At 33.0% G+C, this 23,916-nt stretch overlaps 2 protein-coding genes across 2 annotated transcripts; both read right to left on the bottom strand.

Moving 5' to 3' along the window:
- Positions 1 to 1,151: 1,151 nt before the first annotated feature.
- On the bottom strand, positions 1,152 to 1,736 carry LOC129950542 (uncharacterized). The gene has a single exon (XM_056062471.1). It carries the CDS (start codon positions 1,734 to 1,736, stop codon positions 1,152 to 1,154), a length of 585 nt encoding a protein of 194 aa, XP_055918446.1.
- Positions 1,737 to 6,370: 4,634 nt separating this feature from the next.
- Positions 6,371 to 19,462, bottom strand: LOC129949331 (protein transport protein Sec31A). The gene is made up of 11 exons (XM_056060725.1): positions 19,402 to 19,462; positions 18,978 to 19,332; positions 17,951 to 18,920; positions 17,652 to 17,895; positions 17,484 to 17,593; positions 15,393 to 15,492; positions 13,931 to 15,333; positions 8,361 to 8,459; positions 8,016 to 8,303; positions 6,709 to 6,780; positions 6,371 to 6,638 (listed from the first exon to the last, which is right to left on the bottom strand). The coding sequence occupies exons 2-11, from the start codon at positions 19,172 to 19,174 to the stop codon at positions 6,450 to 6,452; spliced, it is 3,672 nt and encodes a 1,223-aa protein (XP_055916700.1). The 5' UTR covers positions 19,175 to 19,332; positions 19,402 to 19,462; the 3' UTR covers positions 6,371 to 6,449.
- Positions 19,463 to 23,916: the final 4,454 nt, after the last annotated feature.

Genomic DNA, 23,916 nt, shown 5'->3' with positions numbered 1-23,916 from the left:
CATTGTTTGGTATTTCCAGAAAAGGCAGGCAAATCATAGATTCTTCTACTTGGTTGCTTAGATCTCCTGCTTAGGCTTCACTGTAAGTAACATTTATGAAATTCCTTTAATAATCCTTTTATTGTATTTCGGTGGCTTTGATTTGATAGCATAATTGTTTTAGGATAAAAGAGATATTTTTGCTATTATTAACCGAAATAAAAAAAATCGAGGCTAAGAAAGGGAATGAGATTATATCTTTCCACTATGTTGTCTGCAACAGCATTTACGTTGTATTTATTTATAAATACGATTTATTATATTCTTAGTTTGCTGACTGTCTTTCTCTTATTTACTTCTGGTTTTATCGCTTTAGCAATCTAATTTATTTAACAATCAAACGTAATTGGACTCTTCATAAATGAAAATAATTATCTCAAGGACTTGGATTTTCATAGCACAAGCGGTAGCGGTAGACTTATGTTTCATCTTTATTACAGTTATTTGTTTCAAAAGGAACATACACTGCTCGTCATCAGGTTAGCACATCCCCCATAAGCTTAATAGAACTGATCTGGTCGTGGTTCTTTTCAACATGCAGCTCACATTGTGTATCCTATTTTTCTTATCTTTGTACACTCTCTCACTGGCAAAGAGAACATGCAATGGAACGATACCGTTATATGGTTTTTATTTATTTTTATTTTTTATTTTTATCACAGGTATCAATACAAATAAATTTATATCGTCCGGTATAGATAGCGCCGGGGTGCTAGGCCCATATGGCTGTTAAAATAATAAATTTATATAGTCTTAAGAAATATAGTTAGTTGATCGTTTTGAGTAGAAAAGTTGATTTTGAAATGTATTTAAATAGGTTAAATTTGATTAAGTTTATGTTTGTTTAGTAGCGGGAAAAGCAGTGAGTTATCTGGATGAATAGTTGTATCTAGGAGTTTTTGTAACGGTGGGATGTTGTTTGCAAAGTGTGTTCTTGTTAATGGGCATCTTTGAAGAACATGGTCTAAGGTTTGAGTTTCCTGACAGAAGCTGCAAAGTGGTGTAGGTTCGTTTTTATAAAGATGAACTTTGTTGAACAAGGTATGACCTAGCCTTATCCGAGAGAGCTGCACTGATTGTAATCGGTTCAATGACTCGTTGTAGGTCACTTGTCATAAGGTTGTCTTATGTTGTCTTAAAAAGGAATGGGAGTTATTCCAACGTATTTCTGCTTCTCGTCGTATATTGTCAGAGACAATTTTGAACATTGAAGATGCAAACGGTGGTATTATATATTCCAAAGGCATTTTGATGGTTTCACGAGCCGCAAAGTCTGCCTTTTCGTTTCCTGGAATTCCTGTGTGTCCTGGGGACCATATTAGGTGAATTCTAGGGAAGTTGGAGCGGATAATTGAACGTAGAAGATGAAAGATTGGTGTTTTGTTTTTGTTGTTGAGTATTTTGCGTATTGCACTCAAAGAGTCACTGCAAATAGCGGTTGTATCATGTCTTCTGTTGGCAATTTGGAATGCTTCAACCAATGCCATTACCTCTCCAACAAAAGGACTTTGGTTTGGGGTTGTAAGTTTTTGTGAGAGGATCTTGTCACATTTATTGTCGTATCTGTATACACAATAACTTGTTGTTTCTTCTGCTGTCGAGGCGTCTGTGTATAGTATGCAATTAAATTGTCCTGTAGTTATTTTTTCAGCAAATTTTTTTCTGTAGATGTCGGGCGGTGTTCGTTCCTTCAGCATTTTGGCTAGAGATATGTCAATGGTGCTTTTTGGGAAAAGCCAAGGTGTTGAATCGACGTCGTAATTAACTATTTCTGGTATAGTGATATTGGTAAATGTGAATTATCGGATAGAATTATAGAGTGCACTTTTTATTTTCGTTTTTTTGGATACTGTGCAACCAGATCTGCATATTTCGTGTAGCGGATGATTGCAGTCTATGAGGCTTTGTATTACAATTTTGGATTGTGTAATTTGTTTCGTTTCTAAAAAAAAGGGAGTGTTTGTTTCTGCCAATAAAGCATCAATAGGTGTAGATGGTAGAGCTCCAATAGACTTCCGTAGTAGTGCATTAATTTTGATTTGGATCATCTGATCGTTCCCTTTTGTCCAGTGTGAATAGATGGAAAGGCTATGTTGTATGGCACCCCGTATGAGGGCTTGTGCTATATTTATAGATGTGTTCTGGTGCGGTCCTTTGTGTTTTTGGCAGATAATTTTGAGTAGATTCAAGGATTTGTTGAGCTTGTCAGCTACAAACTTCGCGTGTGCATGCCATTTCCAAGTTTTCGAACAAATCAGACCAAGAATTCTTAATTTTTCTTTAAGGGGAAAAGCAGAGTTGTTAAGATTGATAGTTCTGTTCGGACAAGATCTTTTTCTGCATATATGCAGAACTTTCATATTTTTTCAATAGGTAGTTTAGCTCCAGTATTTGTGCACCAAGTTTGTGCTTTCTGTATAATTTGATTGAGCGCATGGGCAACTTCTTCTGGGCTACCAGAACTTAAAACGAAAATGTTGTCGGCGAATGTTAAAGTTGATTTGATTTGTGGGTCACCATCAGTGTTCAATTCATTTAAAAGCGAATTTACGTAAGTATTGTACAACATTGTTGAAATTGGAGATCCTTGTGGCACACCGTTTTCGATTGTGTTGTCTAATGAACAGTAGCCATTGACACGTACCTTTATTCTTCTGTTAGACATGAAGGAATAGATCACCTTCAAATAGTTTGAATGGATTCCCCAGTCGTGGAGTTGTTGTATTACTCCAAAATAAGTTACTTTTTCAAAAGCCTTTTCTAAGTCCATGGACAAGAGGACCGAATGGTTTCGTGAAACTAGCTCTGTATGTACTGCTTGGTCAAGCATATGCAGCAAAGTATGTGTGCCTCTACATAGTCTAAAACCGTGTTGTCCACTGTTGAGACATTTTTCAAGTGTCCATTTGAGTCTATTACCAATTATTTTTTCAAATAATTTGGATAGAATGGAGAGGAGAGAAATTGGGCGGTAATTTTCGATGGCTTGTGAGTCCGAGTTTGGTTTTGGTATAGGGATCAGAATAGCTTTTTTCCATTCATGCGGGAATGTACCGTTTTTCAAAATATTATTATATAGGTTGACCAACCTTGCCATGACCTCAGCTGGCAAATTTTTTAACATCTTAAATGTTATTTTATCAGAACCAGGCGTGGAGCCTTTGGTAGAACGTAGTGATTCTATAAGCTCTGTTAGAGTAATAGCTGGACTCAAAGCGGTTGAAGAAAAGTCCATTGAAAACGTGTTTTTTTGATGTAGGATATTATGGGAGAGATTTATATCGGAACTGTACCCAGCCCATTTGTTTGCAAAGAGTTGTGCGATCTCGCTTTGATCAGTTACTAATGTTGAACCTTGTTTGACGGAGGTGATGCTACACCGAGAGTGATTTCCGTTTATAATTTTAACTCTATTCCAAAGAGTTTTGGAATCCATATTTGGATTGATGGACGCCAAGAAATTTGTCCAGGCGTCTCTTTTAGCTATACGCACTATTTGTTTGATTTTTGCAGCCAAACGTCTATATGAAATAATATTAGTGGAATTGGGATTGCTTTTTAGATTCCGCCAAGCGCTTCTTTTCTCGAGGGTGAGATTTTTTATTTGCATGTTAAACCAAATAGGTTGTTTGTGGTTGCATGGTGGGTGAGAAGAGGGAATTGAAGTGGCTGCAGATTGTCTAATTATTTTTCTTAAGTTTGCTGCTTCTTTGTTAATGTTTTCAGACCTAGGCACAACGCTTGAAATTTGGCCTGCATTTTGTGAAAATTTGAGCCAGTCAGCTTTTGTTTCTACAAAGCGGGATTGAAATTTTTTTCTAAGGGTGTACGGTGATCCTGTATCAATTATTATTGGAAAGTGGTCACTACCTTCCAACGAGTTATGGGTTTTCCAAGTGGCATCAGTTGCTATTGATGGTGATACAATTGTCAAGTCAATGGCAGTAAGTGTGTTTCTTGTAGAGAAATGCGTTGGTGACCCATCGTTCAACAGAACTAAGTCAGAACTTTGTAACCATTGAGCTACAATTGTTCCCGCACTATTGGTATGTGGGGAGCCCCACATTAAGTTATTGGCATTAAAGTCACCTAATACAATGCTTTGTGGAAGGTGGTTTGCGGCTAGACCAAGATACTCTTGCTGTGATACGATTTCATCAGATTGTCTGTAGATATTTTGCAGCGTTAGAGGGTTAGGTAGGTTAATTTTCAGAGTTTGGGTAAGTATTCCACTTGGGCACCTTGTGTACGTATGAGGTATATTTGATTTTATGAGAATAGCTGTGCCATCTTTATTTCGCTCGTGTGGCTTATTATTAAAATAAGCAATGTAGTTTTTGTATTTTGATGGTGCTTTTTCTACAAGAACTTTAGTTTCTTGTAGAGCGATTACTTCGGGATTATATTTTTGAATAAGAATATCCAAGTGTGGAAGATTATTGAAATATCCTTGGATATTCCATTGAAGAATTTTTATATTAAGTTTTTTGTTCATATTGGTTGTTGGATTATTATTTATTTGAAATGTATTCGTTGTTGGCAAAATTTGTTGTTGGTCAATTATTGATGGCCGTGGGCTTCTCTGACCGGAGGGGGGGCATGGGGGCTGTGCGCCTGGAGTCCCTGTCCTCTCCCCTGTCAGAGATGTCCACGACCTCCTATACGGAAAAAGAGTTGAATTATTATTCATTGTCATCTGTATCTGATGTAGATATAAAATATGATTCTTTTTGTATTAAATTGTTTGATATAATTGAAATTGGAGAATTTTGTGTGGTGCTTGTTTCTGGGGGTTGGTTTGTTTGGTTAGGTATTGAAATAGTTTTGGGTGTTGGTGGCAGTGGACGGTGTGGTTGTTTCTGGATAATCGGTAGATTTATAGGTAGTGGGGAAGCGGAGGCTAGTGCCTCGGATGTAGGCATTTTTGGTGGTTTTGGGGATGAATTTCTTTGGACGGTTGTTTTGTAGTTGTCGGTGGATGTATTAATGTTGTGATTGTCTTTTGCTTTATTAGCATCTAGATTATGAGTTTCTATAGACGGAAGAGTTTTTTCAGAAATCTTGAGACTTTCTCTGGCTCTTAATGAGTACGTTTGGGTTCTTAAGATTGGTTGAGTTGGGTACATTTGACTATAAGTGCGTTTAGCTTCTCCCATACTGCACTTGTTTTTAGTGTTTATATTATTTTTTATGGAAAAGTGACCTTTATTTTTATGTCATCGGTAAGCACAAGCAAATTGTTTTTAGTTTATCTTAAAGAGTTAAACGCGTAGGCTAACCACATTTTTGTTGCTGCTTAAGCGATGTATTAAAATTAATATGTGTAAGGAAAAAATCGTTATCTGTGCAGGAGAAAGCTAAAATTAAAGCCTACAAGGATTCAAGGCTGTCGATAAGTGCAATATCGAAAAAAAATCGGTAGAAGTCGAAAAGTAATATCCGAATTCTTGAGTAATAGGTCAGGATATGGAAAAAATAATAAAGGCGGTAATAATAGAGTGATTTGGGGGTGTGATGGTGTGGGGAGCCATCTCCTACTATGGTACATGCGACTTACAGTTTTTGACAGCACATATGAATGAAAGTACGTACAAAAACGTACTTGAAAATGCTTTTCCACATTTCAAAAATTTGTTTGGAAACTTACCATGGCATTTTCAACACGGCAACGCTCCGATCCACACATCCCGGGTCGTTAAGACATGGATTGAGGGACAAAATGTAAGTTTAATTCAGTGGCCGTCTTATTCACCTGACATTAATATAATAGAAAACGTGTGGGGTTGCTTGCTCGTAAAGTTTATGAGTCTGGGAATCAATATTTCAACAAACCAGAACTAATCGAAGGCATTAAACGCTCTTGGTCATCCATTTCCTTGGATTATATTGAAAAATTGTACGAGTCGCTTCCTAATCGAATCTATCAGGTCATTGTCAACAAGGGAGGATCTACACACTATTAAATTTATTAAACAATGTTTTAATTACTAAATGCATAAGTTAAGAAATAAGTTCTAAGCTTAAAAGCTTCAAAAAAAATTAAAAAAGTGATATGTGCTAACCTGATGACTCAAATTGAATTTTAATTTTTTGTGTTATTTTCTAAAAAAAAATGTAAAACAATATTAAAAAACGGAAAAACAAAAATGTTTGTTTTATTTAACTTAAAATTGAATCGACCATAAATAAAAAATAATATAAAAATCTTAGCTCATTTAGTTAGGTTGGAATCAATTACGCGAGAGTGTGTGCTAACCTGATGACGCGCAGTGTACATCCGCATCAGGATAAGGTCTTGTAAGGTTGACAAAATAGAAAATTTCCAAAGGCGCCAATGTGAACAATTATTTTATTTGTATTAAACAAACAGAATTCCCACTTTTAAACTAAACAACAAATACAATTTCTATTTATCTTAAAAAGACATTTAAATCGGCTGCTGATTGTACCAAAACTTTAATGCCTGGCATAAAACCCGCCGTTTGGGCGAAATCAGATCCAAAAGCTATTGAAGTATGAGTTGCTAAAGCATTGCCATAATCTCCTATTTGTATAAATTGAACAATTTGATTCAACGAATCTATTGTATTAGACGTAAGCTAAAAGAATACAAAATAAATGATTAAAATATGTCTAAGTAAAAGTGTGCAATTATAACATTCAACTTACTCTCCCATCCCGCAAACAGTCATATAAGTTTTCCAAACGCTTTGTAACATCTACAAATTTTCTCTTTGTTCGCTAAAAATAAATTAAAATCAAATTAATTCGTTACAATAAAAAACTAAACATCATAACTGATAATCGGCGTTAGTATTTCATTACGCAGATGAATTTTTTAGCTTATTTTATTTTTCTATCAGACTGTTAAGCTCAAAAGCGTATTCTCATAATAATAATATTAGGATAGATACTAGGTTGCCCGCACATAGCAAGTTAATTTGATGAAAAAAAAAGTTCAACATTTTAAAATGCTTAAATATATTGCATCTGGCGGAGAAAATTAAAAGAAATCGTATAAAAATAAACTGGTCAAATATTAACGAAATTCTCCAACAAGAAGTCAAATGAAATTTGTATTTCTTTTCTAATTATAAGTTGTGCCACAGATAATACATATGTAATTCAAAAATCGAATCATAAAAATTCAATTTTCATAGTTTTTATATCAATAATAAAAAATTCATATAAGAAATGTCCATTATATTTCTAAGAAAACCTGCAAAGAAACCAGACCTATACATTTTCAAGACCAGTACAAGTACCGGAAATTGGTACAACGACTCATTCTTTAAAGCTTGGTAAAAACACTGATCTCTATAATGCACTGCAATATGTGTATGAATATGTATGTTTGAAAGTAAATGTTTGTTTTTTTTTTCAATTCGTGTCAGTTTCATATGCAAATTGAGAATCAAAGTAAAACAAAAAGATAAAACTAATTTAAAGTCATTTGTGTTTCTGTTTAACCTGTTATTCTTAAATGTATCAAAGAGTTACAAGATTTTTGACTTACAACTTTAAAAAGAGGTTTAAAACACAGTTTATATTAAAAAAAAAATAAATAAATGCAAATGAAGTAAACGTTCATTACTTTCAACAGTATGTACTGTACCGTGTTAGTTAACCGATGGATCAAATGTAATTGGATTAAAAACATAATTATACTCAACCGCTTGGATTTAAATCAACTGCTAAAAATAACAAGTTAGAAACTTTAAAAGCATGTATAAAATCATCATTTAATTTAATCATCTTGTTCCCCATTTCCAAGTCTAAAATCTTAAGAAACATAAAATGTCTGCGATATTTAAGCAACTAGTTTTATGTGAATTTTGCCATTGCAATCTGTCTTTAAGAACTTTGTCTTATCGAAATTTATTTTTACTACATATTTTTTAATTATTAATCTCTTAAATTGCATGTGATATACAATATATAAAACATTTAAATGAAACTTTTGGATATATATTTACCGGATCTGATGCCGCCTTTAGGCACTGAGTTTTTAGTTCTTCAAATACTGTTTGCATGTAAATGAATTCTTCTGGTAAAGTAGGCTTTTCCTTAGGTATTTCTGGGACACGGCGTTGAACCTGAGCTGGTTGTTCTTGGTAACCTGTATGTTGTTGATACACGATGGAATTATCAGCTTGATATTGTGTTTGTTTCGGCAACAGATTATTATTTTGTTGTATAACATTATAGGGTACTTGTGGTGGAGATTGCTCATTAAAATTTGTTTGCGGTGGCATTGTTTGATTCTGTGAATAAGATACGTTTACGAATACAAAACAAACTTTCAAAATTCAAATACTTACTTGATAATTTGCACTTGGGTCAAGGTATACATTTTGTTTTGGATCTATACCGAATATAGGGTGTGTTATTGCTGACCCTGATGGTTCTGTCTTTATATTCTATAAATAAACAATTTGTATTAAGTATATTAAATGCATATTTGTTTGTTCAAAACAATTTAAGAAAAAGATTAGTTTTATAAATACGAAATGCTTTAATATATAAAATAAAAATACTATTTCCATTCAAGGAATACCTGCTTTTTAAAAAGTACACCCAAGTTTATAGGTTTTTTTGTCGGAAAAATAAAACAAATACTTTGCCAAGATACCAAACTCCCAAGCTTCAATCACTTTGAAAATATTTAACAAAACTTGAAATAATAATTAATGATTAATATTCTATGCATATGAATAATAATGTTTTGTTGTTGTTATACATAAATTATGCAGAAATCAATTACATACAAATTGATTTGATGCCATTTTAAACATGTGTGTCTTTTGCAACCAAATATTTATTTAATTTTTATTTATTTCAGTTTCCATTTCTTTAATTGCACTTGAAATATCTGGTGTTTTACATAAATAAAGGTAAAATTAAAATTTGTTTTAATGCAAAATGAAAATATATTTACATACAAAGTAATTTATCTGATTTTGACTTCGCTTAGCTTTTGCCTCAGTTGTGTATTTTTTTTTATTTTTATATTACTACTATATGTTTGATTTGAGAACAATTAAAGTGGTGACGACGTTTCGACGGTGATTGCCTTCTTCTTCAGGGGATGTATTGATTTAAATATTACAAACACATTAAAAAACACTTTAAACAATTAAAACAAATAAAATTTAAAGCGCTTCCGACTTTTAACAGTGACAAGTCTTCAAAGTCGGAAGCGCTTTATTTTATTTGTTTTAATTGTTTAAATTGTTTTGTAATATTTAAATCAATACATCCCCTGAAGAAGACGGCAATCACCGTCGAAACGTTGGGAAAAATCAGATGAAAACTGTTTTCATTTAATCATCAAAAAGATCAACAAAGCCGATGAGAATCACCACATTAATTGTTCTCAAATCAAACATAAACATCAACTTGGTCAAAATTATAAATCATTATTACTACTATGCACAATTCGCTAGAATAAAGTAGATTCTGTTAACGAAATTACTTATTAATTATATTAATTAAACTTTATTAGGCAAGTACAATAAGCCAACAAATAAGCTAAGAAATCTGAGAAAATGTTTTTAATCATACGTTCCGTATATTACACCGAAGTTTGGGATTATGGCTTGTTAATGGATATAGGTACAGATTCATCTTTCAATTGATTTCATTTTTAAGGTGTTTAAAATTGAAGACGCAGGGCTGCGTCTATCTATCTATCTATCTACCTATGTATGGACTTGTTGACTTTGTTTGTTCAAATTTGAACTGGTTTAAACAATTTGTTTAATCAATAAAAGGAAAAAAGCTGTATCTATTTATCTATCTGGCTACCTATCTATCTGCCTTTCTATCTATCTATCTATTAATCTATCTACCTATGTATCTATCTATTAATCTATCTATCTATTAATCTATCTATCTATTTATCTATCTATCTATCTATTTATCTATTTATCTATCTATCTACTTTTTTGTTTTCAAATTCATTTTTATTTATTCAATCTTAAACCTATCTTAAAGCTAGACAAAAATTCATAAAACTAGCCTAATTATCCATAACTTACAACTAACTTAATGGTCCCATACGGACACTCTAAGTTAAACTATAACACTTAATACTAATGCCTTTCGGCCCTAAGATCTATTTTTTTAATTTTTTTTTTTTTGTATTTTTTGTATTTTTTTTATTGTTTTTTTTTTTTCTATTTCTTTTTGTGCCACCATGCCTATTCTACTTAAAACTAAACCCTAAAACTATAAAACAAGTATGTAAGCCGGCCAAAGCTTAAAACCCTATCCCGACTACCCAATATCAAGTGCCGATTGAAGCCACCAAAACTGGTTCTCCTGCTTCACCCTATCAGTTCGGTCCCGTTCGGACACAGCCCTACTGAACCGAAGGAGCTCTGCTCCGCCTTGTGCCATGACGTACCGATTGTACAGGAGTCGCCTATCCACGGTTCTTCATCTGACGTGGTAGATTAACGGAACTGCCAATCTATCCTGTATCAGACCGCATTTGTCTAAAAAGAGGAATGCCTCTGGTGGAATGAACCCGCTCAAGCGTGCACTTTCAAAATACTCGTCGTTCGAATAGAACGCCCCGAAAATTAAATTGTTGTTCGAAGACATAGCTCTTGCAATGTGACCTCGAACGAGTTTTATCACGAAATTGTCAATTCTGTTGATTCGAGCCCCGTTGTATAAACAGAATTGACAATTTCGTGATAAAACTCGTTCGAGTTCTATCTATATATCTACATATATGACGTATCCGATGAACGATGAAGAATTTAAAGAAAACAGAGGAAATTACTCAGGTTGTGGAAACAAAAGTAAATTTACTCGAACAACAAATTCTTAAAGCCCTAATCAACATAGTACAAGAATTGAAATACAATATACTATGCAATTCACCCACACGACGTCACAGATATTTACAGACCGAGAACAAAAAACCCTTAGATATCCTTTGCAAAAACTAATCAAAAGTGAACTAGGGCGAGAATGAAGTAGTTGTTTTTGGTAAATAATCACCTCACAAACAAGCTTTTGGTTTGGTTAACCAAAAACAAAGCTAGAGAATGTAACTAGAAATTTGTATTGTAAACTGCTGGAAAAATGTTAGGACTTAAATCCGAGAGAAGTACCCGTAGGCCTAGGGGTGATTGTTAGTGTGTAGAACTGATAGGATAAATCAGGAGAACCAGTTTTGGTGGCTTCAATCGGCACTTGATAGTGGGTTGTCGGGATAGGGTTTTTAGCCTTGGCCAGCTTACATACTTGTTTTATAGTTTTAGGGTTTAGTTTTAAGTCGAATAGGCATGGTGGCACAAAAAAAAGATTTTAAAATTAAAAAAAAAAAACTTAAAAAAGGAAACAAAAACAAATGAAAAGCAAAAAAGTGTTAGATTTGCTGCTGTGGTTGTTCCAGTTTTAAGTAGTTTATAGGTAGAATAGGTAGTTTAAGTTAGTTTAAGTTTTATTTTAAGGACCTTATTTTAAGTACTTTTAAAAGTTTTTTTTTCTAGCTTTAAGATAGGTTTAGGATTGAATTAATAAAAATGAATTAAAAAAAAGTGTGTATGACTTTCATGCCAGAGGTCTTGAGTTCGATACCTGCTTGTGTCATCGGGTATTGCCACTTGTGAGGAATTGACAAATTCTCTTGTCATAAAAAGTGCTTTCTTAATTTAGCCGTTCGGATTCGGCTTAAAACTGTAGGTCTCCATCATCCCTGACGACATTACTCGCACACACGAATGGTTGAGAGTTTTAAGTTCTCATCGGACTGTTGTGCCACCTTATTTATTAATTAATTTGCGGAAGTGAAGAGGTTAATAATATAATGTACCGTGATTGATATTGGAAAAATAAATGTCTAACATAAAATTTGGAACTTCCTTTATCACATTGAAGGTTCTATTATGGAATGTTAGCAAAGGAACGGTTCTGGGTGGAATCACAATGTACATATATACAAAACCTCTCTCCGAAAACTAACTATGATAGATAGAATATGACGTTAGCCAAATATTTAACAATTTTAAAAATTATAACCGAAAAAACAACAAATCAAGAGTTAGATAACTAAAGAAATAATAAAACTTTGTAAAAGAAGAGAAGCAATGTACAGAAGATGGATGAATAATCATCGAAATGAAAGTTACAAATCCAAATACAGAAATAAAAAACTATGTTAACAAACAAATGAAAAAATCAGACTTCTTCAAAAATGAATAATTGAACGCAAAACAAAATATAAAGGGTGATTTTTTTGAGGTTAGGATTTTCATGCATTAGTATTTGACAGATAACGCGGGATTTCAGACATGGTGTCAAAGAGAAAGATGCCCAGTAATCAGTATGCTTTGACATTTCATCATGAATAGACTTACTAACGAGCAACGCTTGCAAATCATTGAATTTGAATTTAAGAAAAGTTGGCAGAAAATCCGCTTTTTTATCGACAAATTTTGTTCAGCGATGAGGCTCATTTCTGGTTGAATGGCTACGTAAATAAGCAAAAGATCATGAGATTTGACGCCTTTAGACTATTTGGCTACGTCAAGTCTAAAGCCTACACAAATAAGCCAGCAACTTTTCCAGCTTTGGAAGACAACATTTCCGAAGAAATTCGGGCTATTCCGGCCGAAATGCTCGAAAAAGTTACCCAAAATTGGACTTTCCGAATGGACCACCTAAGACGCAGCCGCGGTCAACATTTAAATGAAATTATCTTCAAAAAGTAAATGTCATGGACCAATCTAACGTTTCAAATAAAGAATCGATGAGATTTTGCAAATTTTATGCGTTTTTTTTTTAAAAAAGTTTTCAAGCTCTTAAAAAATCACCGTTTACAACCCAATCTTTATAAAACCTCAAACGTTGCTGACATCATTGAAAAACTTACTGAATTTTTCTTAACACGAGCGTCTAAAAATGCACGTACTGACGAAATAAGATGATGCGACATTAAGACAATGCAAACATACTAGCACTTTTGATTTAACAAATGATAAACAAAAGTTTGAAAGGGTGTGCGTTCCCAAAATTTTAAAGAATTCAGTTATTCGTCCTATCTATAAAGTAGGGAAAAAGAGTGAAATTCACAACTATAGGCCAATTTTAATGTTGCTCGCTGTTGAAAAATGCCTTTATATAATTGTTCAATACAAATCGTCACGTTTTAATGGTGTCTGGGGACTTCAGCAATGCATTTGATAAGTTGGAAGTTCATGGATTAAGGACAGAAACTTCACACATGGTGTACCCCAACGGTCTTTTTATACTTTTTACGGATGCACTTTAGCATATGCAGGCGATATGGCTGTGTCTTGAAACAGCGATCTACGATGCAACTAGAGTTTTATGAAGTCACTCGATGGTGCCGCGATTTTGGATTAGGCATCAACGCAACTGACTCATCTACATTTGAAGTTCTTGAATGTGAAAAATATATTTAGGGTGACAGCAGTTAGTGAATACTAGGACGATTTAAGATTCCAGCAACCTTTTTCACATAGTGATTTACAACAACTTCGGAAAATGACAAATTAACTATTTCATAACCTTAAAAATATTTGTTACTTTAAAAAACGCAAAAAGAAATTAAAATTGTTTTGCTTAAGCTACACCATGCACTGTTGAAAGTGAATTAAAAAACGTTTAACATAACGCGTTTTCTTAAATTAATACATTATTACATTTATATTTATTTTATTGAATTGATACACACAACTGTTTAATTATAAATCCAATCAATTCAAACAATATAAAACTTTAACTATTTATAGATAAGCAAAGCTTTGTGGGCAACACAACTACTATTATAAAACTTTTGAAATATGAATAAATAAAAATCTTAAAATCAAAGCCGACAAACAATATCAATCTACATCTTTTCATTACTCACTTGTTTTTTAGATTTCAGCACGGGGGGGTCATTCCATCCAGGCGGTGGTGTTGGATTTTTTTGAATGTGAGTCTGTGGCTGCACCAAAGGCACTGTATCTATAGGAGAAATTCCCGGCAAATAATTTTGCATAGGCTGCATGGAATTCAGTGGCGTATAATTATTTTGCATTGGATTCATTGTATGCACTTGGGAAGGATATCCAGTTGGATTTGGTGCTATTGGCATGGTGTTAAAATTAGTTTGAGTTAGTACTGGTGTTTGATTATAACTTCCACCATAATGTGACGAACTATACTGAGGACTACCAGATACTGATGGATCTAAAAGATATTTTGAACGCGATGTCAATGGAATAGATCCCTGAGAGCTCACACTTGACGGTCTTGGTGGATACGAAAGACTTTCATTAATTTGCGCTGCTGTTGGTGGTTTCGATGTCTGAGAAGACGGTTGTGAGTTCTGTTGATGTGGATTGAACATGTTCACTGGGGGATGAGGTTGAGGAGTCAATTGCGTAGATGTTGGAAGCGTCCACGGATTACCAACTTGTAGTCCAGTACCATGTGCAGTTTGCGTTGGTATAGGTTGGGAAATATTCGGAGAAAATAATGCTCCTTGTTGGGACTTGTAATTTATTTGGTTTATATTTGAAGAATCTGTTAAATTCATATTCGTTTTATCAACAGTTTTCGTAGCTAACTTTGTATTATTTATTTTATCGAGACGATCGCGTAAGTCATCTAAATTTGGATGAGTTGATGGACCTAATGCAAAAACGTATGCAGAAGCTATATTTATACCTCCTAGATCTGCAAGGAGTGTACCATAAAGGTATGTCAATTCGGCAAATTTTCCTTCGGGCTCGATGACAATGCCTTGTGTTTCAAGTGATTTACTTAACACCATTGCTATTTCAGCGAGTTCTTGAAATTCTGTATTATCCAGTTCATATTCTGCATTACTTTTTTCTAAACGTTTTAATTGATGAAACGCTTCAATAACTTTGTCAACATTTCCAGCACAGATATAACACAGAAGTGCATTTTTTGTATACTCGATTTGAGAGCTCTCTGCAAGCAGCCGATCTCCCAATTTCTCGCAAATATTAACTACTTTACGATCACCATGTTTAAGAACAGCTACAAGAGCTTTTTTCCATGAATCTATAGAACAACGTGATACAAAGTCCATCCAATCTCGAGTTATTAAAGCTGAAATTATATTTGACAAGTTGCAATTTCGTTTCTTTAAAAATCTCTCTTGTGTTTTTGTAAGAAACTCTATGCCCGCAGTCGAAGCAATAGCAAGGGCCTCCGCCGGCCGTCCAGTTTCAAAACAAAGTTCAACTGCAGCTTCAATGTTTCCAGTTATAATAGCTTCGGATATAAGGCTTTCCAAATCTAATCAAGAATATATTTTTTTATTAAAATTTGATGAAAAATTAAAAACTGTTACCGACCATCGTTTTTTAAATTTGAAATGCTATCAATAGTTGTTTCCGTTATTTCTCCACTTTTTTTACTTTCGCAGTTCAAATTAAGATCCTTCTTTGCAGTTTCCTAGAAGAAAACAAAAACAATAAGCAATAAATTAAGAACTTTATTTTTGGAAATTTGTTTGGAAAGACAAAACTAAAACCCACAATTTAGATTCCCATTAAAAAAAGAGTTGGAACAAATTAGTTTCTATAACGAAAGTGTAGCAGCAATTAAAACCTAAAACTTGGAACTAACAAAATAGTTGTACATAATCTATGTTTACTACGACTTCAACGTAAAGTTGAATATCGAAATATCGAAGAAGAAACGAAAGTAGAGGGAAAGTATACCGCCCCTAAAAACAAGTAGTACCTACTTGTTAGAGCATTCGAGTTCATATGAAGTACCGTAAATAGCCTCCCTCAAAAATGTTGTGCCAAAATAGGTTTTTGAATATATGTAAGTATAAAAGGTGTCATTGGGAAGGTTCAATCGACATAATGGACTTTATTTGTAGTCTTGGCTAACTTTTCAGTCAAAGTTAGTTTTCAGTTAAAGTTAATTGGAAAGACATTTTTGGCAGCGTACCAAACACACACCAAAAACTTGCCTCAATTTCATGTCCCTTATGTCGTCTGAGCCTGCCCATTATAACGAACTGTTGAATTCGGTATCTATATAAATAGGAATATAAAAATTTAAACAAATTATTTTTATAACTTCAAGACAAAATAAATAAAGAAAGAAGGATTAAAACAGTTGGTACTTATGAAACATATGTGATTTGAATTTAGCACAATCAAGTTGTTAATGTAGTATTTAAAACCTTTGGCAACTTCATTAAAAATTTGAATACAAATTGATGAGATATACATATAATACAAAACTTCCTGAATCAAATATTTAGTTTTTTTTATAACAAAATGACATTGGTCGTTTCGAATCAAATGAAAATTGGCTTTTAATTTCGTTATTTTCACAAACAATAAATTGTTTGTAATCATTTCCTTGGCAGTTAACGGATCAAGAACCAACTGAAACGGTAGATTACACACGCTTCTAAAAGTTAATGGCAGTGGGATCTACTCAATCAAAAATCACGCATAATAGAACACCAAATCTTCTTCTGGTTCTTGGATCTAATGAAAAATCAATTAAACATACACATATGTATATGAATTTGAATGAAGTTATTTGTCATATTTGCATTTTATATTAACAGTAATAGTGTATTTCGTAAGTATCTTCACTACAGAAATTTATTGGATGTGTTTATAAACATTTAATCGACCGATGCATATATTTTACCATATTTTAAGTTTCAGGTTCAGTTTATTTCGGATACATTGCGTTATTATTGTTTATATTGCAAAAATGTATTTATTTATATGGCAACTAATAAAATATATAAGTAAGTCCGTTATAATGTATATAAATGCCAGTGTTTAACCTTATGTAAATGGAAATGATTAGCTCTAAGTAAAATCACCTTCTTTTATTACGAGTATTACCATATTTGTACATTCAAGCCAAGATTTCTTAGATGGGTTTTGGAAATAATCCCATACCTTTACTTCCTACCTAAACAAAATAAATCTTAACCAAATATATTAAATTAACTCTTAAGATTCTTATGTTAGTTTACATACCAACATGCAACATAAAGTGTTTATTGTTGTCTCTGTTTTCAAGAAGTTTTCAGTTTTATATGAGTTATATTGAAGAAAATATTATTCTTGTATAAACATGTAATATCTATATATTTTTAAAGGAAAATCGCATCTTTTTCAAGTTGTTCTCTGTTTAGAGTTAAAAAATATATATTAGGATGCTTTTTTGTGACAATTTTTGGAAATTTATTGGATTTAATTTTTTTTTGTATAAAAACGCCTATTTCGTGCAAAGAAACCAATTGTAAGAAACTTAAACGAGAAGAAGAAATTTTAAGAATTAAAAAAAACACTTATAAACTATACAACTTATACTACTATTTAGTCAATAGAAAAATCTAAAGCAGAAGTGTTCACATTTTATAATCGCAATATTAAATATAAATCTCAAAATGTACTTACATGTGTCAATGTATTAATTCGGTTAGTTATCAGTTCTATGTTATCATCAACAGTGGTTTCATTTCTTAAGTATTGCGAAAATTTAGTGCTTATATCTTCTGTATTGTAACCTTAAGAAAAGACATCAGGATCTCTTGTTTATTTATATATAAAAAACACAAATCTTACCTAGTAAATTAAGAATTTCTTCTTTAGGGTCTGTTTCAAAATTGGCTTTTAGAAAATACCACAAATATCGATTGTCTTGGTTGCTAACTTCATCTGCTTTGGTGCGACAAAACTCAATAAAACTTCCATCAGCAAGGGCCTTCTCAAAGTTTCCAGCGCGTTCTAAGAAATCTTTATCAGTAAGAATTTGTTGTATTTTCACCGATTTTGATTGCGAGTTGAAGGAAAGTAGTTTTCCACCAAACTAAATACGATTTTTATAAATAAAATACAGACATAATTTATAAAAACAAACGTACACCAAATTTTACGCCACTTTGTTTTTTCATCCATTTTGGTGGCTTTGAGGGATCTGAATATGTAATTTGATTACTATTCAAAGGCATTGCTACTTGATCCAAATTATTTATGCCTGGAAAGGAATCTGCAATTTTATTAGATGTTTGAACTTGCTGCTGTGTTCCACCAAAAAGCGAATAAATTGAAACGTTGCCATCCAAACTTGAACTTGCAATTAAGGCTGGATTTTTAGGACACCACTGAACATCTGAATACCAGTAAGGAGTAACAGCCACTTCTGATAAAATTTCTCCCTCAGGGTGCTCAGAGTTGGGATTCCAACAATATATTCTGTTATCTTTTCCGCATGAGACTATCATATCGGAGTCTTTGGAACACCAGGACATACCCAATATACCTCTCTGATGGATTTGCATGGTTTTGGCTGGGGCTGTAGCATAACGCAGGTCCCACATTTGAACAACCGGGGCTTGATCTTCCTCTGATGCTAACCAAATTTGTGTGGCAACATCTGGATGCCATTGGACAGCATTCCACCTTACTCGAGATTGTGAATCAGATAGTTTGATAATTTGTTCATTCTTTCTTAAGTCCCAGATCACGCAACGAGAACTAAAAACTGAAGCCAGAATATGTTGAACTTGTCGATTCCATGCAACATTTTGTACGTCTTCAAGTGGTTGGGTTTTTGTTCCAGGTGTCATATGCGTGGCAGTGTTGTTTAAATCCCAAACAAAAATTTCTGATTCAGATGCAACCGAGGCAAGCAAGTTGGTTTGGAATGGGTTGAAATCAAGCCCTCGAACTGGTCCAGTATGACTATCTTGACGAGCAACTACACCACCCTCACCATTGAGCATTTTATACGCACTGTAAACAATTAAGTTTCCCTTTTCACATCCGCCAACTAGAAGACCATTTGAATGATTATCTTTGTATCCAGATGGAGACCATATCAGTTTATGAAACCTGTCAAATAAAATTTAAAACTTAATTGTATAATTGCGAAAATATTCATTTTATTACCGGTATTCACTTGGGAGGCTTGCTTTCAGTTCCAGGTCAAAGCCGGGTTCTTTTAAATTGGTCCCATATATTTCCAGTGTCGAATTTTCATTGGAATCAAGTTGTTGAGCTGCTGACCCTGTTGCCAAATAAATTGGGGAAAGCTCATCAGGAGACCAGGCTACATTCACCGTCTTTTGGAGCTCTTTTACTTTCATGTTTCAATTTGTTCGTAAGAATTATTAAACAAAAATATCTAGGTATTTGGCTTTGTCGTACAGAATCAGAATGTTATATTTTATTTGTATGTTTTTATGTCGATGTAGTATTTTTTTTTTTGAACTAATGATAGTTAAATTATGTTCAAATGTTGACACTAAAATATTAAGAAGAGCATAAATATATTTAACTAAATTTGCTTTTGAAAACAAAAATTAATAATTACCGAAGGAGCCGTACAATTCTCTAAACGTCAACACTTCCAACGTGGCTACTAATACTAATATAATACTAATATTAATAATGCAGTGTAGACTGAGATGCAGAGCTCCGAACTGCATTACCGTTCTCTGACATTAATAAGAAAGGTTCAGATGTGCTAAGAAACTACTATAATTTAGGCTACGTAAACATCACCTTTGTACATAACATAATATATAGTATCATCATGGATCAATTTATATAAAAAAAAAAACAGCTGGCTTCGTATATAAAATATATAGTATTATAATAAAGCTGTTTTTATTACAGTCACCGTAGCCTCAAGTGTTGTATATAAAATATATTTGAGTAGTACCATCATGAAGGGGAACGAACTTCGCAACCGACGCCTGCTGGTAGGAGGCTAAATGGCTGAATCACAAACACGCTTCAGCTTCGTCTGCGTTACGGTGGGACTGCTTCGAGGTTGCTTTAAATGACATTTTCATTATTTTATACCTTAAAAGAGCAAATATTTTGTTTGTTGACATTTTTTTTATAGTTGTTGAGCTGTCAGACAAATCAAATGTTCAGATAATTGAACTAGAGCTTTCGTTTGGAGTCACATTACATTACATCTTTTCCTTATGATTTTCAAACAAAACGTGAGGTCGATTGTGATAGCATGCATTGAATTCCAATGGCTGAACTTGTAAACGTCAGGTAAAGCCGAAGCTGAAGCGTGTTTGTGATTCAGCCATAAGGAATTTGGAATCTTTGTGGAATGTATGAATGAGCTAGAATTTGAAAATAGAAGAGAATAATTAAAGAAAAGAACATAGAGAAGAATGCATACAAATTTAGCGAGAGTTTTGAGGGAGTCAAAGAAGAAAACATTTTTATTATTATTTCTCATTGATTTTCTGTATAATTTGTTTTTTACTTGTAACGGAATGAAGAAGATTTAAAAAAAAACGCTCGGATTCAAGAAATGCATCGCTAAGGAATTTATAGGTAGGTATAGAACTTTTATAATGTAAGACATTTAAGAAATGTATGGATATTTTTCAAAGCTTACATAAGTCTGGGACGTGACCCACACTGATAACTTACCATCTTGTCTGTCAATTTGTCTTGGTTAAAACTTTAAAGAAAATATTCATAACAATTTAGAGTCAATATCTTATAGTTGTCATATGTATCTTTTCATGTTCGTGTTGTAGATTTTCGTGTTTTGTTAAATAAGTTGACAGTTGAATTTCTCTGGGAAAGATAGCTAAAAATTACATATGATGAAATAGTTTAATCTCAAAATCACGAGATATTGGGAATCGAATATCAATAATTTTTACTAATTTTTCGTACGACTGTTGGATTTCTATAAAAATTTTACTGAATGTCGACAACAAATTTTCTACAAGATGGAGTTAGTTTTTTTAATTTTTAATAATCAATTTTTACCAAGTTTTAGTAAAAATTTTGTCTGTGTAGATTTAAATTTTTATTAAAAAAAAATGGCTGTTGTCTTTTAAAAAAAATTAGCTGAATGTTTAAAACAATATTTTCTGCGAAATAAAATTAGTTTGAAGACAATTTGTTTTAGTTTATTTAATTGAGTTGAAAGTAAATTTTTACCAAGTTTTTATTTTTTGTACAAAACCTGTTAATTCGAATTTTGTTAAAATTTTGCCTGATTCCAATACGTTATTTTTCTTTGCATACAATTATTTTGGAGATACAATCATTTTTTGTTCGTAAAATTTTTGAGGGGACAGTTATTTTCGTTCCGTTTTTTTGATTTACAAAAAAAACGTTTGTTAGTTTTTTGTTGTAAAAATATACTTGTTTGGTATCACGTTATAATAAAGCTAGCGTCGTTGGTTCACAAAGCACTTAATTTTGTAAGAGTCCTTTCTGCATCTTTCTGCATTATTATTTGTACAATAAAATTTATTTTAAGTCGATATCTCCACTGGTTCTTGAGGTATGTACGAAGAAAAAAAGTTCCAAAACTTACGGTTGCACAAACGTTCGTACACACGCACACACAGACATCTCGCTAAAAATCTTTTATTTAGACTCTAGGGACCTTTGATGTCGAGAAATGTCAACATTTTCAATTCGACCAATCGGACCAATTACATACCCATTTTAATGGGAATTGAATCAGGAGCCGTATATACCTTCATCGATCCGATCTCACAAAGCTAGGTGAATCGAATCGAAAATTGTTTTGTAACCCGAATAGGGGAATCGATTTTTTTGTGTTGTAAGCATTATTGGGCAATTTCAGACAACATAAGGGACTTCATTTGCAGTCAACTGCATTCCTTGAACGTACATTTTGACCAAGTCAACTATATAAATAGTTTTCAAGTGTCATAATTCAGAACTTTTCTTCCCTTACCTCTACCTGCAGTTCACCGTACAAAACCACCAGAAATCCATACCAATTTGAGTTTCGTATTGTAAAGAAATGCTAGTTATTTTTTCCAATTTGACGAGGAACCCTTTTACACAAAATATGAAATTTAATTGATTGAAAAATAAATAAATCGTAGTAGAATAAAGTTCAACTTTAAGTTAATTGAAAAAACATGATTGATTGTCATTCTGACATAAGTGGACTTGAATTGAAAGCTAGGGAGATTTTTCTTGACTAACTTTCCAGTCAACTTTTTTTGGCAGCTGGCCAATCAAGTCCTTTATGTCGAAATTAATGTACCTTCTTTTCATATTTTCTTTTATATTTTGCGAGCACTAAAGGGATTATTAATACCCTATAATGATTAAACACAGTGCGAGCAATTAGAAAAGGAGGATAGGATTAGAAAGGAGAAACCGATGCGCATTGGTTTTGAATGTCTGCACATTGTAATGAGTCCAAAATTGGGTCAGGTAAAGCATTCTACATTCGTGCAGTGAATGTGTCGGTGAGAGAACGATCTCCTATCATTGTTAGAGCTCTTTTCTAAATTCTATCCAGAAGACTCAAGTACTTTACTGGGGTCCAGTCCAAATATGAGAATTAAAGGACGAATAAAAGCTTTAAATTATAGCCAGATCAGAAGGGTTAAGAAGCATCGTCGAAGAAAACCAAAACACTTACACTGCATCAAAAAATTTCACGTACAGCAATTGAAATTAAATGTGTTTCTCTTACACTATGAACTTCCTACCACAAATCTAAGCTAACTGACTTTATTTGATAAAATTATAGTGTATAATAAGCAATGCAACAAAATGTTCGAGGTTTGCCTCATGGTTTTTTTTTACCTTTAGTAGAATTTTGCCAGGAATGTCAAAAAATTGCTCATACATCAAATAAATGTTCGTACACTGCTCTCTTCTCTAAAAAAATGGAAATAACGGTTCTTTTTGAAATGTATATTGTGAACTGTCATGATATTGCCGTAGTGTATTGATTTATTCAATTGTTTTTTTTTTTTAATTTTGCGAAGTTTATTTTCGAAAATGGAGGCTTCTCATAAAAATATTCCTCTTAAAGTAAGAAAACTGGGGTGGAATCGGCTAAGGTGATTGTTTGCTATCAATTTTTTGATATCCAAATTCACTATCATTTTCATTCCGTCTGTGTAAGATGATTCAACTCAATTCAATTCGATTGAACAATTTCAGATTCAAATTGTCAAAATTCGTTGTTGCCTTGGTGAAATTTTGAATTGATTCTTACAAAATATCTAAATAAAAGTTTCAAATTGGCTGGTTTTGAATAAAATTCTTATTTTTCTTGCTTTTTTCGAATGTCGTAAGCTTTTTCGGTCACGGGAATGTGTTTTTAAAAGAAACAAAATGAACTAAGAAAATTTTCCAGTAGTTTGTGTAAGCGTCTGGTAGCTCTATTCGGAATAAACAAATTTGTTTGAAAACGACTGTCACAGATCAAATTCGATCATTTTTAATGTAAACTAAGAAACGACGGAAAAGTTATGCTGAGATATCGTAAACTTTAGGTAAACCACGGTCTACGGTTCAATATATATTAAAAAATTATTTGAAAAATAAAAGCTTTGAAGTGGCCTTTGAATGGAACTAAAAATTGAAAGAATGGTAAAGGCTGATCCCAAGTTAAGTGATCCTAAAATAGCTGCTGACATTCAAGCAAATGATGGAATATCGCTTAAAAAGCTAAAGCGTGTTTGTGATTCAGCCATAAATTCTACACGGTTCTTGATACCCCATTGGACAATGCTGTTAAGATCAGAATTTAATGAGCTTATCATACGCTGCCGTTGGTGGTCCGCATCCGAAGAACAAGGATGAGAATGATAGAGTACTGTCATCAGCAAAACAATATAGTTTTTAGAAGTTTCAGACAAAACATCATTTATGAATATAAGCAAGAGAGTCGGAGACAAAACGGAGCAGTGGGGCACATCAGTGTTCAGTTTTTGGATATCAGATTTGAACCCGTCCAAAACTACCTGAATTAAACGGTCCGAAATGTAATTTCCAACCCAACAAAGAAGAAATTCATCAATACCAAAAGCACGCATTTTCGATAAGAGAGCTTCTTTAT

The sequence above is a fragment of the Eupeodes corollae genome, chromosome 3 (assembly GCF_945859685.1).
Source record: "Eupeodes corollae chromosome 3, idEupCoro1.1, whole genome shotgun sequence".
NCBI lineage: Eukaryota > Metazoa > Arthropoda > Insecta > Diptera > Syrphidae > Eupeodes > Eupeodes corollae.
Note: the sequence above shows the minus strand (reverse complement) of the source record. Positions and strands in the feature narration are given on the sequence as shown.

Coding starts and splice junctions, on each gene's coding strand:
- LOC129950542 (XM_056062471.1), bottom strand. CDS start 1,736: ATGCTGAAGGAACGAACACCGCCCGACATCTACAGAAAAAAATTTGCT.
- LOC129949331 (XM_056060725.1), bottom strand. CDS start 19,174: ATGAAAGTAAAAGAGCTCCAAAAGACGGTGAATGTAGCCTGGTCTCCT. Junction 17,896..17,950: donor AAAGTGGCGTAAAATTTGGT/GTACGTTTGTTT, acceptor AATCGTATTTAG/TTTGGTGGAAAACTACTTTC. Junction 15,493..17,483: donor GAATTAATACATTGACACAT/GTAAGTACATTT, acceptor GTTTTCTTCTAG/GAAACTGCAAAGAAGGATCT.